The sequence below is a fragment of the Artemia franciscana genome, chromosome 1, assembly GCF_032884065.1.
Source record: "Artemia franciscana chromosome 1, ASM3288406v1, whole genome shotgun sequence".
Classification (NCBI taxonomy): Eukaryota; Metazoa; Arthropoda; class Branchiopoda; order Anostraca; family Artemiidae; genus Artemia; species Artemia franciscana.
In genome coordinates, this window is record NC_088863.1 from 40,022,337 (window position 1) to 40,041,178 (window position 18,842).

An 18,842-nucleotide genomic window follows, 5' to 3' on the forward strand; every position below is an offset into this window, starting at 1 on the left:
GACAGTAAAATGTTATTTCAAAAATGAATTTATGTTGAATTTTGAAAAAAATAACCTAAAACGGCTAGAAAATGGTTTCAGATCGAAACAGAAAGTCCACCATTGAAATGCCATGGGCTGAAAAGCCAATGCAGGAAATTGACCTTGCCCTGGCACGAACAACAAGGGAAATAACTTCTTTGAATTGGTAGCACTGTTGTGTCCTCTTTGTTTTTCTTTTGCCCCAGTGCTAGCGTAGCACTGGAACACCCAAGAGAGCTTTTTAAGCGCTCATTTGAAAAGAATCTATATCTACATATATAAAAATAAGTTGTCTGTCTGTGGATCTGTGGATCAGGTGACGTCATGTTTCTGTGTAGACTGACGTCATGAAATTAGTTGTCGTCATTTTTGTTATGACGATGCTTAGTATATTGTAAAACACATTAATTTGGTTAATTATATACCATTTAAAACACCAAAATGAACATGCTGGAGTAGTCACTCGGTGAGAGAGGGTGTCAGAACGGAGAATGAAGGTCCCAGGTTCAAATCCTGGTTAGGCTAAAAAAGGTAAAAAACTAAAAACTAAAAAAAAACTGAAAAAACTAAAAAAAGGCAAAAACTACAAAAAAAACTAAAAACTAATAAAAAAAAATAAAAAAGCCGAAAAACTAAAAAAACTAAAGAAACTAAAAAAAGGAAAAAAACTTAAAAAACTAAAAAAAAACTAAAAAAAAGAAAAAACTGAAAAATAGAAGAGAAAAAGAAAACTAATAAAATTAAAAAAAAAAATAAAAAAAATAAAATAGATAAAAACTAAAAAAAAAGTAAAAAGAAAAAACGAAAAAAAAAATAAAAAAGCTAAAAAAAGATAAAAACCAATAAAAAACTAAAAAGAAAAAAAGGTAAAAAACTAAAAAAAAATTTCATCTAAAAAACTAAAAAAAAATAAAAAAGGTAAAAACTAAAAGAACTAAAAAAGAAAAAAAAACTAAAAAAAGGAAAAAAACTGAAAAATAAAGGAGAAAAAGAAAACTAAAAAAATATAAATAAAAATAAAAAAACTAAAAAGATAAAAACTTCAAAAAAAAACTAAAAAGAAAAAAGAAAAAAACTAAAAAACCTAAAAAAGGTCAAAACCAATAAAAAAAAACTAAAAGGAAAAAAAGGGAAAAAATTAAAAATTTATTTCATCATATACCAATTCAAAAACGAATGTGTACCGGGATGACGACCGGGACACAGGGAATATAAATGACACAACTACAACGGGGACGCCAGGGGCACAGGGGGATATAAATGACGACCGGGACACCGGGACACAAGGAATATAAATGACGCCCGGGACGCTCAAAGAGAAATCACAGACTGGGACACCGGGACACAAATGACGACCGGGACACAGGGAATATAAATGACGACCGGGACACATGGACATAACTACAAAGGGGACGCCGGGGTGCACAGGGGGATATATAAATGACGATGGCGACTCAGGGAATGGTCGATTAGCAATCACCATCAACAAAGCTCAAGGGCAATCATTAGAATCATGAGGTATAGATCTGAATACGGATTGTTTTCCCATGGACCATTATATGTTGCATGTTCAAGAGTCGGTAAACCTGACAATCTATTTATATGCACAGACAATGGGACAGCAAAGAATGTTGTATATTCGCAAGTTTTACGTAGTTAAAAACATATATATATATATATATATATATATATATATATATATTCACAGGTGGGACATAGGGACACAACTACAATGGCGCGTAACTAATATGGCGCGTAACGACTTACGCGCTTGGGCGCGAAGCGCCCCCACCAACTAGGTGTTGGGGTGGCGCGAAGCGCCACCCCAACAGCTACTATATATATAAAAATAAGTTGTTGGTTGACTGACGTCATGTTTGTCCACTGACGTCATTATAAGGATTGAGCATTATGACGTCATGTATGTATTTTGTATGTTTGTATATGACGTCAAAGGCTTTGTATATGACGTCATTATAAGTATATAAGAAGGCATTTCAAAGATAAATTTTTAGTATAGATCTTAAAAATGACAGAAGAAACAGCCAAGGAAGCTGCTCAAATAGTTAATTCAAAGAGAAATTTTAGTATAAATCCTACAATGGCAGAAGAAACAGCCGAGGAAGCTGCTCAAAGTGTTCATGCCAAAAGGCTTGCGGCTAAAGAACGCAAAACCGCGCAGTTAGATGAAAATCAACCTGGACAGCGAGAGTCAAAACGTATCAAAACTGAAAATGATAGCGATGATGATTGGGTTTGGGATTTTGATTTGGATAAGGTCATCAATGCCTACCAGATTTTAGTTAAAAAAACAAAGATTCGGCGATATGTTTTTCATAGTGACGAAAGACAAGCCAAGGTAAAACAAACCAAACAACTTGAAAGTGATACCGATGATAAAAAAAAAACGTTGAAAGGACTATCGTTTCCCAGTTGCAACATATTTTCCACAAAAATAATAATTTAGTGCTTCTGTTCAAAACAGCAATCGAATTGATGCCTACTGATACGCAACTATCAACGAAGTGGCAATCGTTATGGTCGGCGATCAGTTCTTACCTCGAGATAATATTCTTTATAAGCTAGGGTAGGCTGGGATGGAGCCGACGGCTATCACTTTAATATTAAATTGATAAATACAGCCGCTAACAAAGAAATGGATTAGAAATGCAGCGCAATGAAATATTATGCCTATAGATTAATGATTCGTCATTTATTACATTTACATATAATCCATCTTGGGATTAGATACAACAACTTTTACATCCTGGACAATCGCCGGTTCATAGACATGACATTACGGCTCGTGTCTTCCGGCAAAAGTTGCTCTCCTTCATCTCCTACAGAGTTATGGGGGAAATAAAAATCGAAAATGGAAGAGAATATGCTCCATCGAATACGGCTAGAAAGGTCAGATATGACCTTGGAATTTTCAACAGAAATTTATAACTGCACTTTAGTTATGATTGAAGATTTTCTGGTCACGGGACGCCGGAAGGACACATTGGGGATATATAAATGACGACGGGGACACAGGGAATATTCGATTAGCAACTATCACCAACAAAGCCCAAAGGCAATCATTAGAAAAATGCGGTATAGATCTGAATACGGATTGTTTTCCCATGGAAAATTATATTTTGCATGTTCAAGAGTCGGTAAACCTGACAATCTATTTATATGCACAGACAATGGGACAGCGAAGAATATTGTATATTCGCAAGTTTTACGTAATTAAAAACATATATATCTATATATATAAAAATAAGTTGTCTGTCTGTGTGTCTGTCTGTGGATCAGGTGACGTCATGTTTCTGTGTTGACTGACGTCATGAAATTAGTTGTCGTCATTTTTGCTTTGACGGTGACGTCATTCAAGATATTTAAGACATATGTTCACGTAGAAATCTATTAATGTTTAAGTTTACAATGACTGATGAACTTACCATGGCAAAAGCCGATGAAGATGCTCAAAGAGTCTATGCCAAAAAACTTGCTGCTGATAGAGAAAGTCAGAAAAGAAAGCGTGCCGAGGAATCAAAAGAACAGCAAGGAAACAGGCTTGAGGCTGATAGAGAAAGAAAGAACAGAAAGCGTGCTGAGGAATCAAAAGAACAGCAAGGAAACAGGCTTGAGGCTGATAGAGAAAGAAAGAACAGAAAGCGTGCCGAGGAATCAAAAGAACAGCAAGGAAACAGGCTTGAGGCTGATAGAGAAAAAAAGAACGGAAAGCGTGCCGAGGAACTACCAGAGCAACGCGGAAGCAGACTTGCTGCTAAAAGAGAAAGTGAAAAAAGAAGGCGTGCCGAGGAATTACAAGAACAGCAAGAAATCAGGCTTGCTGCTGATAGAGAAAGTAAGAAAAGAAAGCGTGCCGAGGAATCAGAGCAACCTGAAAGTTATCGCCTGGCATTCAGGTACAGCCCAGTCGATGATTATAGCTTGAGTAGATGTGTTCAAATCGGGACTATGTCTAAAATTTGTCCCTATTGCAAGGCCTTGAAATTCAATGGTGAAACAATGGGAATGTGTTGCGCCTCAGGAAAAGTTAAACTTCCTCTATTGGCTGCATCAAGGGAGCCATTGAAGACTTTGCTTACTGGAACTACGTCAGAGTCTAAGCGTTTTTTATCACAGATCAGAAAATATAACTCATGTTTCCAAATGACGTCGTTTGGAGCCCAAATCGAAAATCCGGATCAATTTATGTCTACTTTCAAAGTAAAAGGGCAAATTTATCATAGAGCAGGGTCCCTCGTACCATTCTCAGGCGAGAATAATAAATTTTTACAATTGTACTTCATCAGTGATAGAAATTCTGAATTGAATGCACGTTGCGAAATTTCTCCCAACGTTGAAAGGACAATCGTTTCCCAATTGCAACATCTTTTCCACGAAAATAATAATTTAGTGCGTCTGTTCAAAACAGCCATCGATTTGATGCCTACTGATACGCATAAAATTGTTATTTCCGCTGACAAAACGCCTCCTGGCCAACATGTGCGTAGATACAATGCTCCAACTATCGACGAAGTGGCAATCGTCATGGTCGGTGATCAGTTTTTACCTCGAGATATTATTCTTCATAAGCGAAACGCTCAGTTGTTAAGAATTGCTGAAACTCATCGATGCTACGATGCCCTTCAATATCCTATCATTTTTTGGGATGGAGCCGACGGCTATCACTTTAATATTAAATTGATGAATCCAGCCACTAACAAAGAAATGAATAAGAAATGCAGTGCAATGCATTATTATTCCTATAGACTAATGATTCGGCAGGATGAAGTCAATTATATTTTAAAATGCCGTCAATTGTTTCACCAATATGTCGTTGATATGTATGCTAAAATTGAATCAGAACGTTTGCTATATATCCGCCTGAATCAGACCAAGCTCCGCTCTGAACAATACATTCATTTGCGAGATGCAGTTGTAAATGACGGTAATACCACAAACGTTGGAAAATTAACGATTTTACCTTCGTCATATGCTGGCAGTCCCCGTCATATGCATGAATATGCTCAAGATGCTATTGCGTATGTTCGTCTCTATGGTCGTCCAGATTTATTTATTACATTTACATGTAATCAATCTTGGGACGAGATACAGCAGCTTTTACTTCAAGGACAATCGGCGGTTCATAGACATGACATTACGGCCCGTGTCGTCGGGCAAAAGTTGAAATCACTAATAAACTACGCAGTAAAACTTGAAGTGTTTGGGTCAGTGCGATGCTGGATGTACTCAGTGGAATGGCAAAAACGAGGTTTGCCACACGCACATATACTAATCTGGCTACATAATAAAATTACTTCGAACAAAATTGATGATGTGATTTCCGCTGAAATACCTGATGAAAATGTCGATAAGGGGTTATATGATATTGTTGTAAAAAATATGATACATGGACCTTGCGGTTCACTGAATGAAAATTCACCATGCATGGCCAAAGGAAGGTGCACAAAGCAATATCCTCGACTTTCAGTACCCAACACAATTACTGGCAATTATGGTTGCCAACAATATAGAAGAAGATCTACTGAAGATGGCGATAAAACAACAATAATAAAGAAGCGTAACGGTACCACCATCGAAGTAGATAACCAGTGGGTTGTTCAATATTCCCCATTATTATCAAAAACATTTAATGCAAACATAAACGTTGAATAATGTAACTCCGTAAAGGCAATCAAATACATATGTAAATACGTCAACAAAGGCAGTGATAGGCAGTTTTTGGCTTGCAGTCCGAAATCAAAGATATCGACGAAATCGTACAATATCAGGCTAAAAGATACATAAGCAGTAATGGAGCTGCTTGGCGAATTCTTTCATTTCCGATACATGAACGTAGTCCAGCTGTTGTTCACTTAGCGGTACATTTACAGAATGGTCAACGTGTTTATTTTTCGGAATCCAACGTGTAACAAAGAGCCCTGAATCCACCGGATACAAAGTTAACTGCTTTCTTTTCGCTATGCAAAAATGATTCTTTTGCAAAAAAACTGCTGTATACTGAAGTACCTTCGTATTACACGTGGAATACTAAAAATAAAGTATTTGAACGTCGAAAACAGGGTAAGTCAGTCGACGGCCAACCTACCATCTTCAAAGATACCACAATAGGAAGACTCTACACCGTTCACCCCAATCAACATGAATGCTTCTTTCTACGCCTGCTTTTGGTGAATGTACACGGTCCGACGTCCTTTGAGTATTTGAGAACTGTAAACGGTAATATACATGACACTTACCGTAGTGCATGCCAAGCTCTGAATTTATTGGAGAATGACCAACACTGGGATAACTGCATCAATGACGCGTGCGAAACGTCAACTCCAAGTCAAATTCGTGCATTGTTTGGAATCATTCTAACAACTTGCTCTCCTTCAGCTCCTACAGAGTTATGGGGAAAATATAAATCAAAAATGTCCGAAGATATACTCCATCGAAAATGGTTAGAGGCGTCAGATATGACTTTTGATTTTACATCAGAAATTTATAACTACACTTTAGTTATTATAGAAGATTTGTGCGTATGTATGGCAAACAAACCTCTTCAGCATTTGGGAATGCCTTCACCTAAGTGTACCGCTGCTGTTTCGACATGTGTAGAATTGGATCGTGAACCAAGTTACAGTACGAGTGATCTATTGTCGTATGTACAAGATAACATTTCCAAGTTAACGTCGGAACAAAAAGACATTTATGATACGATAGTGCATTGTGTCGATAACAACGTTGGAGAAATTTTCTTTTTGGATGCGCCAGGAGGTACTGGTAAAACGTTTGTGATTGATATAACCGGAACGGATCCACTCTCCTTGGGGCAGTTGGGGGGGGGGGTTAGTTCTGAAAAATTAGAAAAATGAGGTACTTTTAACTTACGAATGGGTGATCGGATCTCAATGAAATTTGTTATTTAGAAGGATATAGTATTCCAAAGCTCTTATTTAAAATCCCGACCGGATCTGGTGACATTGGGGGAGTTTGGGGTGGGGGAGCCTGAAATCATGGAAAACGCTTAGATTGGAGGGATCGGGATGAAACTTGGTGGGAAAAATAAGCCGAAGTCTTAGATACGTGATTTACATAATTGGAATGGATCTGCTGTATTGGGGGGGGGGGGGGTTAATTCTGAAAAATTAGAAAAAATGACGTATTTTTAACTAACGAAGGAGTGATCGGATCTTCATGAAACTTCATATTAGAAGGACCTCGTAACTCAGATCTCTTATTTTAAATCTCAACTGGATCCGGCGTCATTGGGGGGGGGGCGGAAATCTTAGAAAATACTTAAAGCGGTGAGATCAGGATGAAACGGGATGGGAAGAATAAAAAACCTGTTTAAGATACGTGACTGACAAAACCGGACCGGATTTGCTCTCTTTGGTGGAGTTGGGGGGGGGGGCTAGTTTTGAAAACTGAGGTATTTGTAACTTACGAAAGGGTGACCAGGTCTTAATGAAATCTGATATTTAGAAGGATCTTGTGCTTCAAAGCTCTAATTTTAAATTCCGACCAGATCCTGTGACATTGGGGAAGTTGGAGGGGGAAACCGAAATTCTTGGAAAACGTGAAAATTGGGCTATTTATTTGAAATTTTTATTTAGAAGGAATCCATGTCTCAGAGCTCTTATTTCAAATCCCGATCAGATCTTTTGATATTGGGGGGAGTTGGAGGGGGAAATCTTGGAAAACACTTGGAGTGGAGGAATCGGGATGAAGCTTGGTGGATAGAATAAGCAAATGTCCTTGATACGTGATTGACGTAACCGTACTGGAATCGCTCTCTTTGGGGGAGTTGGGCGGAGGGGTTCAGTGATTTGGCGAGTTTGGTGCTTCTGGACGTGCTAGGGCGATGAAAATTGGTAGGCGTGTCAGGGAGCTGCACAAATTGACTTGATAAAGTCGTTTTCCCAGATTCGACCATTTGGGGGGATAAAGGGAGAGGAAAAATTAGAAAAAATTAGGTATTTATAAATTACGAGTGGGTGATCGGATCTTAGTGAATTTTTATATTAAGATGGACATCGTGACTCAGAGCTCTTATTTTAAATCCTGACCGGCATTAGGCCCCTGATTTACCTTTTAAATCAATCTATTGATTCTTAGGATTTTGTTTGAGCTCATACCATATGAGCTCTTGGTTCTTAGCTCTTCTTGCCTCGTCACAAGTGCCATATGAGCTCTTAGCTCTTGTTTTTTTATAAGGGAGCGGCCTGATATAAATATGAGCTCTTAGCTCTTGTTTTTTTATAAGGGAGCGGCCTGATATAAATAGGGCCTCAGAATTATATTTTCAGTCTCATTTTTATGGCACTTGGTATTAACCAAGTGACCTATATCAATCGCAAATTCTGTCGGTCTGTCGGTCGGTCTGTCTGTCGGTCCCGGTTTTGCTACTTTAGGCACTTCCAGGTAAGCTAGGACGATGAAATTTGGCAGCCGTATCAGGGACCAGACCAGATTAAATTAGAAATAGGCGTTTTCCCGATTTGACCAGATGTGGGGAGTGGGGCCGGTTACTTCGGAAAAAATAGAAAAAATGAAGTATTTTTTAGCTTACGGACGGTTGATCAGATCTTAATAAAATTTGATGTTTGGAAGAATATCGTGTATCAGAGGGGCTATTTTAAATCCTGACCTCACTGGTGACATTGGGGGTATAGTTGGGAGGGGAAAACCTAAAATCTTGGAAAATACTTAGAGTGGAGGTATGGGGATGAAACTAGGCGAGAAAAATAAGCCCAAGTCCTAGATATATGATTGACATAACCGGAAAGGATCCGCTCTCTTTGGGGTATTTGGGGGGGGGGCTAATTCTGAAAAAGTAGAAAAAAATGAGGTATTTTTAACTTACGAACGGGTGATCGGATCTCAATGAAATTTGATGTTTAGAAGGATATTGTGTCGTGAAGGATATTTAGAAGATACGTGATTGACATAATTGGAACGGATCCGTTCTCTTTGGAGGAGCTGGGGGGTGCTAATTTGGAAAAATTAGAAAAATTGAGGTATTTTTAACTTAAGAACGGGAGACCGAATCTTAATGAAATTTGATATTTTGAAGGAATTCATGTCTCAGAGCTTTTATTTCAAATCCCGACCAGATCTGTTGACATAGGAGGGAGTTGGAGGGGGGAATCTTGGAAAACGCTTGGAGTGGAGGAATCAGAATGAAGCTTGGTGGATAAAATAAGCAAATGTGCTTGATACGTGATTGACGTAACCGTACTGGATTCGCTCTCTTTGGGGGAGTTGGGGGAGGGTTCAGTGATTTGGCAAGTTTGGTGCTTCTGGACGGGCTAGAACGATGAAAATTGGTCGGCGTGTCAGGGAGCTGCACAAATTGACTTGATAAAGTCGTTTTCCCAGATTCGACCATCTGGGGGGCTAAAGGGAGAGGAAAAATTAAAAGAAATGAGGTATTTATAACTTACGAGTGGGTGATCGGATCTTAATGAATTTTGATATTTAGAAAGATATCGTGACTCAGAGCTCTTATTTTAAATCCTGACCGGCATTAAGCCTCTGATTTTCCTTTTAAATCAATCTATTGATTCTTAGAATTTTGTTAGACCTCATGCCATATGAGCTCTTGGCTCTTAGCTCTTCTTGCCTCGTCAAAGGTGCCATATGAGCTCTTAGCTCTTGTTTTTCATAAATTTTGTGAGAAGGAGTTCACATGAACATAATAAATACTAAGATTGATGAGGATTTAATGCATGAATTACATTCGTATGGAAGACTATTTATGTATATATATGGATGAACATAAGATGAAGAATGCAATAAAGGCGCTGAGAAATTAAAGCTGTTAAACAAACATCAGCTTTCAATGGTAATTTTATTTTTCTCAGTACATAGAGGTGGAAAGTTGAGCTTGAGTGTGAAGTGCAAAGTCTGAAGTGTGAAGTTTTCGGCAATGGGTATTTCAATGGTATACTTTTGTTACGATCCACTGTCATTTATAAGGAACTCCAGCAAGGCCATATCCAGCGGGTGGGCGAGAGATTTGACCCAAAGTTCCGGTAATTCTTTTTCTCCGACTCGTAAAACCGTAACAGACTGCACATAATAAAAGATAGTATCAAAATAAAATGCATTTTTTTTTTACAAAAAATGCATCTTCATACACAAGATAATGTAACACGATATTTTCTGTTTAAAAGAATATTTGAGGGATATATTCTAAATCAATTAGAAAAAGGTAGCATAGTAAATAGCAAATTTACATTAAGTAAATAAAACCTCTTTTAAATGAATGGGCAAGAAAAGTAAACTTACAACATTAAGCTGAAGAGCCTGTATCTCCTTTTGAACTTCGACGACCTCTTGAAGATGTGTTCCTGCAAAATAATCAATCAAACAATAAAAGGCTACAGAAACAAAGGATTTGCCAAGGAAACACAAACGGAGAGAGAATCTTTTCATCCTTGAATGATGCCAGTTTCTGATTTGATTTAAGACAAGAAGACACAACAAAACTTGTGACAAGGGCAAGAATTAAGTTGGGGGTCAGATTTGCCTTGGGATGACGGAAATGCATACAAAGTACGAACATTTTGAACAAAATATTTTTTTTTTAACAAAAAGAAAATCTGAAGCATTCTGTCATAAATACTATTATTACTACTACTAAAAACTCACTGTATCATCCAGCCGCCTGAGGCCGGCACAGCCACGCACGCTGCTCCGCTATCCCAATCTATTTTAACTCTCCCTCTTTACACCCTCCCAAAAAGTTCCCATTTCCCTGAACTTATTCCTTACGATTTTCTCGCCTCCCATTCGGGGACAAATCGATTTTTGTTGGTCCCTAGACCAGTGGTTCTCAAAAGATTTTTGGCCATGCCTAACCGAGGCATTTCTAAAACCCTGATGCCTTTCTCGTGATATATAAATTGTTTTATTCAATAAATTAGGTGTATTCACCTGAAGAAGGCTTAAAAATATTAACTTAGTACCCTTTTTCGGTTCGTCCTCTAGGTATATCATAGCAAGTATATCATAGGTATATCATTACATGTACTTAATTTCCGAAGAAAAACTTTGTTTTTTAAATGATTAATTTCAGTGTTGACATACACACAAAGTTAGTTTCTTTTCTGTCATCTCAGAGGACTTCATGTCGAAAAATTGTAACAAGGGGGTAGTGACAAAACCAACGGGTATAGCTCATACTTTTTCCGAAACCAAATTCTAGTGCTTATAGTGACCTTGCTTCCCAGAAAATTCAGAGTGGCCCTCTAATCAAGGAAACTGATCGCGTGTCACAAATTTCCATGGTACACAGGAAAAAGTCTAACTATTTAAAGTATTGGAGAGAAAAAGTTTGCTGCTGAATCATTCAATTCCAAACTTCTTCTTAAGTTAGCTGTATAAGACGTTTTACCCAGAAAAAATGTTTGTCGAGGAAAACAAAAAGGCAATATTATAAGCTAAATTTAGCATCAAATAAGTTAGATCATAAGTAAAACTTTAAACAACCAGAAAATACTGTGAGTGAATATAACTGACCCAGAACAAAAAATAAAAATAATCAATTCAAACTTAAAACTAACAGAGATTCCTATAAATGAATAAATGACTCCTTAAGCGAACATAAATTAAAACTAGATTTAAGCAAGCAAAGCAAAGTGAAGTGTTGTAGCAACCCTTTATCAGCTTTACCAACAAAGCATTACAAGAGCAACTTTTTGGTCAGGATTCTAAGAAAGGAATTTAAAAAAGTTATTATTGACTTTGCAGATAGTTGAATCTTAAAAGCAAATTACATTAAAAAAAACTAGTTTTTTTAACTGAAAGTAAGGAGCGACATTAAAACTTAAAACGAACAGAAATCACTCCGTATATGAAATGGATTGTCCCCTCCGCAATCCCTTGCTCTTTACGCTAAAGTTTTTAACTGTTTTAAAAAGCAGAATTTTGGCAAAGAGTCAAACTTTAGCGTAAAGAGCAAGGGATTGCGGAGGGGACAATCCATTTCATTTACGGAGTGATTTCTGTTCGTTTTAAGTTTTAATGTCGCTCCTTACTTTCAGTTAAAAAAACTAGTTTTTTTTTTAATGTAATTCCTGAACGTTTTTGAATTAATGCATGTTTGATTTTGGCTCTCCACACATAAATTATTAAAATGAAATTTGCATATTAATTCCTTTTTTGGCTAAATGGCTTTCTCTTAGTTTTGATCAAAAGATTTTGAGAAATAATTTTGAGAACTTTCAATTTTTAACGAACGTTTTTATTAGTAAAAAATATACGTAACTTAAGAATTAACTTACGTAACAAACTTTCATAACCTTATATTTTTATTATGTATACGAGGGGGTTTGTACCCTCGTTAATACCTCGCTCTTTGCAATAAATTGTAAGTTTTGTCCCAATTCTTTAAGAATGACCCCTGAATCTGAGAGGCCGTAGAGTAAATAGTTGAAATTACTAAAAATACTATAGCATAAAGAGCGAGGTATTTATCTCCTCCTAAATACCTCGCTCTTTATGCTAAAGTATTTTTAGAACCCCTCATATTCGTATATAATCTCTGTTCGTTTTAAGTTTCAATGCTACTCCTTGCTTTCAATTGAAAAAACTTTTCCATGTTTATTTTTTCATTGTTTTTTTATAGTAATTTTAGAAAATCCTGCGCCCTTTTCATTGAATTTCTTGTCCCTCATGACATATTTCTCCAAGGAAAGATCCTCCCACATAGCTCCCTTCCCTCAACCCCACCCCCAAAACCAAAAAAAATTCCCTGAAAACGCTGTACACTTCCCAGTAACCATTATTATATGTAAACACTGGCCGAAGTTTGTAACTTGCAGCCCCTCCCCCCGGGACTGTGGGGGAGTAAGTCATTTCCAAAGACATATTTATTGTGGTCTTTGACTATGCAGAACAAAATGACCAGCTCAAAATTTTGATCCGTTTGGAGAAAAATGAGCGTGGGAGGGGGCCTAGGTGCCCTCCAGTTTTTCGGGTCACTTAAAAAGGGCACTAGAACTTTTCATTTTGGTTAGAACGAGCCCTCTTGCGACATTCTAGCACCACTTGGTCGATACGATGACCCCTTGGAAAAAAACAAAAAAAAACAAAAAACAAATAAACACGCACCCGTGATTTGTCTTCTGGCAAAAAATACAAAATTCCACATTTTTGTCGATAGGAGCTCGAAACTTCTTCGCTCCTACTACAGTTCGTTGCCACGAACTGTTTGAAAGAAAATAATTCGGTATTTTGGGGCTTCTGACATTATTACTCCTTTGCGGAAGTTAGGCTCAAAATTGGAAAAGGATCATATTTTTTCTCTGGGCCCCTTCCACCTCTTAGTTCGTTTATTTTCCCGTTAGTTTTCACCTGTTTTCGCTTTATAGTTGTGTTATCTCTTAGCAGTTCTTTCGTTAGTTGAGTTATGGTTGTGGTATATATGCTTTATCGCTCGTATAGTTGTGTTATTTTCAAATTATACTCCATAATAGAGAGGCTCCGAACACCCAGCATTGTATATTAAGTTATGAATTTGACATTTTTTTCTAACGTGACCAGATTCGTCCTGCGCCCTTTTCATTGAATTTTTCTTCCCCCATGACATATTTCTCCAAGGAAAGATCCTCCCACATAGCCCCCTCCCCTCAACCCTACCCCCAAAACCAAAAAAAAAATCCCCCTGAAAACGTCTGTACACTTCCCAATAACCATTATTATATGTAAACACTGGTCGAAGTTTGTAACTTGCAGCCCCTCCCCCAGGGACTGTGGGGGAGTAAGTCATCCTCAAAGACATAGTTATTATGGTTTTCGACTATGCTGAACAAAATGGCTATCTCAAAATTTTGATCCGTTAACTTTGGGAAAAAATGAGCGTGGGAGGGGGCCTAAATGCCCTCCAATTTTTCGGTCAATTAAAAAGGGCACTAGAACTTTTCATTTCCGTTAGAATGATCCCTCTTGCGACATTCTAGGACCACTTGGTTGATACGATGACCCCTGGGGAAAAGAAAAAAAAAAAAAAAAAAAAACAAATAAACACGCACCCGTGATTTGTTTTCTGGCAAAAAAAAACAACAAAATTCCACATTTTTATAAATAGGAGCTTGCAACTTCTACAATAGGGTTCTCTGATACGCTGAATCTGATGGTGTCATTTTCGTTAAGATTCTATTAATTTTCCTAAATAAGGCAAATTTTCTCAGGCTCCTAACTTTTGATGGGTAAAACTAAACTTGATAAAACTTATATATTTAAAATCAGCATTAAAATGCAATTCTTTTGATGTAGCTATTGATATCAAAATTCAATTTTTTAGAGTTTTGGTTACTATTGAGCCGGATCGCTCCTTACTACAGTTCGTTACCACGAACTGTTTGATCAAGCAGACTACGGCAAATTGTGATGTTTTAAAAGTTTTATATACGCTTCAATACTTTGTAGTTTTCGATCAAATGCATGCAAAGGACAAACAGTGAACCAAAAAATTTCCTTTAAAAACCTAAAAATGAACTGAAAGTAAAAAACGCACTTGTTCAAAGTAACTATTTGTTTGTTTCTTGTTAATTCGATGTACATTTAGATATTATTATGCTAAGATAAAAAAAAAAAAAACTGGTGAAAACATCAGTAAAATTAGACTTGGATACTAAGCTAATCACCTTCATTAAAATGCAAATGAAACTCTAGCGTTTGGGTTTTTGAAAGGGTGGTAGTCATATTTTTTGTAATATTTTCTGTTCGTTTTATGTTTTACCTGTCATATAGCTCAGTTTCATCTCGTTTGAAGTCTTATTTTTCTTACTTTGGTTTGGCAAACCTTGTTTTGAAAACGTTTTTCAATTATAAAATAATAAAAACAATTAGCTGTTTTTGCATAAAATATTAGTCTCTTTGTGTTTATAACCCACACTATTGCGTTGATTACATAAACTCAGAAACTAATTCTAACTTGAATATCTTCAAGACATGATCGAAATACTTCGGCTAGACAGCTGATTTTGAAACCTAACCTTTAGAATAATTATTCTGATAAGCACACTCAAAAAAAGTGCTTCCAGACTGAATGGATCTGACAACTCTTAACATTCACCGTAATCACCGATGAAAAGAATAAAAATACGAAAGTCACATATTGCGTTTGACAAAGTAGTGGGAAATCAGATTGCTGGGAAACTAGTGGTAAATTAGAAAGATACTGAACTGAAGCAATTAAACTTAGCCCAAAAAGTAAAACAAAAAATAAGGCTGAAACCAGCAAATTGATACTCAGTCGCATTAAACTGCAAAAGTTCAACCAGATACGAAATTTTCGAGCAGTAGCATTATAACAACATAAAATGATGAGAGCCTAGTTCTGGGCTGTTTCGTTTTTCTAGATAGGGCTATTTTGTTTTCCCCTGTGACGTTACATTAGAGTCTTATTAAATTTAAAGAGTCCTTTATTTGAATTTCACTAAAATATAGCTAGGTTGTGTATTGTTCTCTTCAAATTACTGGGGCCATTGCTGTTCCCGAGGCCAAAATAATTTCATTCATTTAAATAATATGAAAATTGCAAATTTAAATGTTACAACGCTAAAATAAAATCGCTTTCCGATGCCTTGACTGGACTAATCAGGAGTTTCACAAACTAATATACCAGGTTTAGGAATCAGGAAATTAGGTGGCATCGAACTTTTTTACTCAGGCAGGAAGGATGGGGTGCATAAGTAGAGAGTAAGGTTAATGAGGAACAAGAAGCTGCTAAGTCTTGTTTAGGTTGGGAAGGTATTAATAATTGAATGCTAATAGCTCATTTTGTAATTAAAAAGTGCAGAGTGTTAGAGGCAACACTATAGTGTTTCCTATAGTAATGGCCATAAGGCTTCAATGTTTTATTATTTACTTATAAGTTTTTTCCCTTAGGCATTTCAAATGGAAGGAATAGTCCTAAAACTTGGAGGTGGCACATTCCATTGTAAATTAGAAGTTCTACTGCCCTTTTTAAGTCAAAAGCGATCGGAGGGCAACTAGCCTCCCCACGCCTTTTTCCCTAAATGTATCCGATAAAAATTTTGAGATAACTATGTTTTTAAAAAAAAAATTCTTCAAAGGCCAAATAGCAAAAACTCCGAGGTCGAAAAACCCAGAGATCCCGGGGGCAAATGTTGTAAATGATGCCGTGGGGGCATATTTGGTTTCTTATGGAAAGGGCGCTCGTATAAACTTTAAAGGGGGCTCATTCGATTGGGAATCGGAAGTTCTTGTGCCCTTTTTAAGAGTCAAAAGCGATTGGAGAGTAATTAGCCTCCCCCGAACCCCTTTTCCTCTAGTGGATCTGATCAAATTTTAAGATAGCTGTTTTGTTAGAAATAGTCCAATGAACAGATAACAAAAATTTCAGGCTCGACAAAACCCCCTGAAGCCCGGGGACAAGGGTTATGCCCCGGAGGAATATAGTGTTTTGTGTAAGGGGTGGTCATATACACTTTGGAGGGGCTCAAATGATTAGAAATTGGAAGTTCTAGTTCCATTTTTAAGAGTCAAAAGTGATCAAATACAGGGCCAGATTTAGAGCTTTGACGCTTCTATTCTCAAGACTTTTCATTTTATTTTCAATGTTGCAACAAGTTCAAAAGAAAATGTTTGGAATATCATATGTTCTCAGTGAAGCACCAATGACGCAGTAGGTTTTGGACTTTGTCAGCAAGGGAAGGAGGCAGTATCCAAACTCCTGTTTGTAGTGATTCTTGGTCGTTTTAAGCTTGATTTGCATATTAAATTTAAGTTTTGCTCGTTTTAAGATTTATTTATTCATTTATATTAGTACCTGTTTTAAGTTTGTTTGCAATGATTATTTATTTGAATATTGTTCGTTTTGGGTTTTATTTATTCTTTAATAGTAAAAGATTTTTTGTTCGCTTAAAGCTTGATTTGCATATTCAATCTAAGTTTTACTCGTTTTATGATTTATTTGCACATTTATATGGTGTCTGTTGTATGTTTGGTTGCTATGATTGATTATTTAATTTCTGTCCGTTTTGGGTTTCATTTATTTTTTAATAGTAATTTCTGGTCGTCTTGAATTTGAACTGTGTGCATTTTATTTTTGCTGATCTTAAGTTTAATATGACCATTGCTTTTCTTTGAAAAAATTTTTTTTCCGGAAAGTTTTTCAATTTATCAGACATAGCAGTTTATGCCCGTGAAAAACCAGCTGATGGAGACCATAGCCACTCAGATGAATTTTACTCACAGCATAGAAACAAATAGAGAGGTTTCCACGTAGAAATATGGTGTTTTTACAACAACAACGGGGCCATAACCAGTGAAACAGAAAGAGTTAAAGGGAGATAGGCAGGTTATTTTGAAAACATGCTAAACTGTGAAAAAGTTACAGAAGGTCCTATCCTTGTATGGCATACTAGATAAATTTATTAAAGTGATTAGTGCTATATACGAGAATGACATTGCTGCGGTTAAAGAAAGAAAGATTTGCAGCTGGTATCCTATTGAATTAGAAGCTAAGCAGGTTTGCATTCTACCCCCATTTATATGGATCATATTGATGGATTTTATCCTAAGAATCACAGAAACGTCTTTGGGAGAGTATGGGACCAGGTGGGGAAGTAAGACTCTATTAAATTTTGGTTACACTAATGATTTGAGCGTCCTAGGTGAAAATCTTAGCAAAATAATAAGACTAAGCCATTGAGACTAGTAATAAATGAATGCGAAGATGTGATTTTGGGTAACGAGAAGAACTAAAAAGTGGACAGCTTTACCTACCAAGGTAGTACGATTTCTAAAGACTGTGTGTGTAGTGAATATGTCAAAAGTTGAAATTGTTGGCAACAAAAGTTGCCAAGGGTGTTTTTTCCCAGCCGAAAAAAGAGTTTCAAAGAATAGTAACCTGGGAACCAAGAATAAAATATTGAAAGCTGGTCAAGTAAGTTTCTGAAGTGGGGGCGCTCCAAAAGTCTGAGGATAAGTTATCTAGAAAAATTGTCTAAACATTGTTTTGGATACTTTTTCTGACTGGCCGTATTTCAAACAATAAGCTCGACGAAGATTGTGGTTCAGTATGCGTTCTAGGGCTATAGAATTGTTTAGTAGTTGTCCAGCATTCTGAGATAGTTCAAAAAATCTTCAAAATGAAAAAAATTCGAAATTTTGTAAACTAAAATCATTTTCTGAAGTGAGTGAAAAACAGATTAACCGAAAGAAAAATTATGACAATCAGACAATAAAAAAAAAGTGAAAGCACTTGAGCACACGAAAACACTGGCTTTAGTTGAGTGCACTGGTCGTGAATTATTCCTTTTTGTCAAAGATTTTGACAAAATTCCTAATAAACGTGCTAGCTCAAATGAACCTCGAAGAAGTAATAATAACAGAATTATTTCTTGTTACTGTTCTATAATTTGTCAGACCAGGAGTAAACGGCTCAGGAAGCTTGAAAATAAGCGATCTCTTCCCTCAGTAATTGACATTCAAGTGCAACAAAGGAAGTAAAACACCAAACATATATTATTTAATACTGCAATTTAAAGAACGATACTGACACTAAAAACTAATTAATCATCATTACGACTACACCTATTAGACGAGTAACAAATGATGGCAAATTCATACCTGTTTCAGTACTAAATTGTTTTTTTTGACAAGGTATTGTCCAAGCAAGTTGTTATTATAAAATAACTGACGGGTCTAAATCTAAAGGAAAGCGTTACAGCACTTGAGGTCAACTAAGGAGTTTACTTTTTTCTTATTTCTTATGTTTTATTTTGTTCTAGTATAAAACAAATCTTCTCAAAAACTTTTTTGCATAACAATCAGACCCAATT

At 36.5% G+C, this 18,842-nt stretch overlaps 1 protein-coding gene across 3 annotated transcripts in view; it reads right to left on the minus strand.

Annotated features, from left to right (window-relative positions):
- LOC136029520 (BAR/IMD domain-containing adapter protein 2-like) overlaps positions 1–18,842 on the minus strand; it is a 178,836-nt gene that overhangs the window by 105,680 nt on the left and 54,314 nt on the right. For all 3 annotated transcript variants that reach the window (XM_065707976.1, XM_065707986.1, XM_065707995.1), the window contains exon 4: positions 10,315–10,376. In XM_065707976.1, the coding sequence (XP_065564048.1) occupies positions 10,315–10,376 (62 nt within the window). The remainder of the gene's footprint in view (positions 1–10,314; positions 10,377–18,842) is intronic.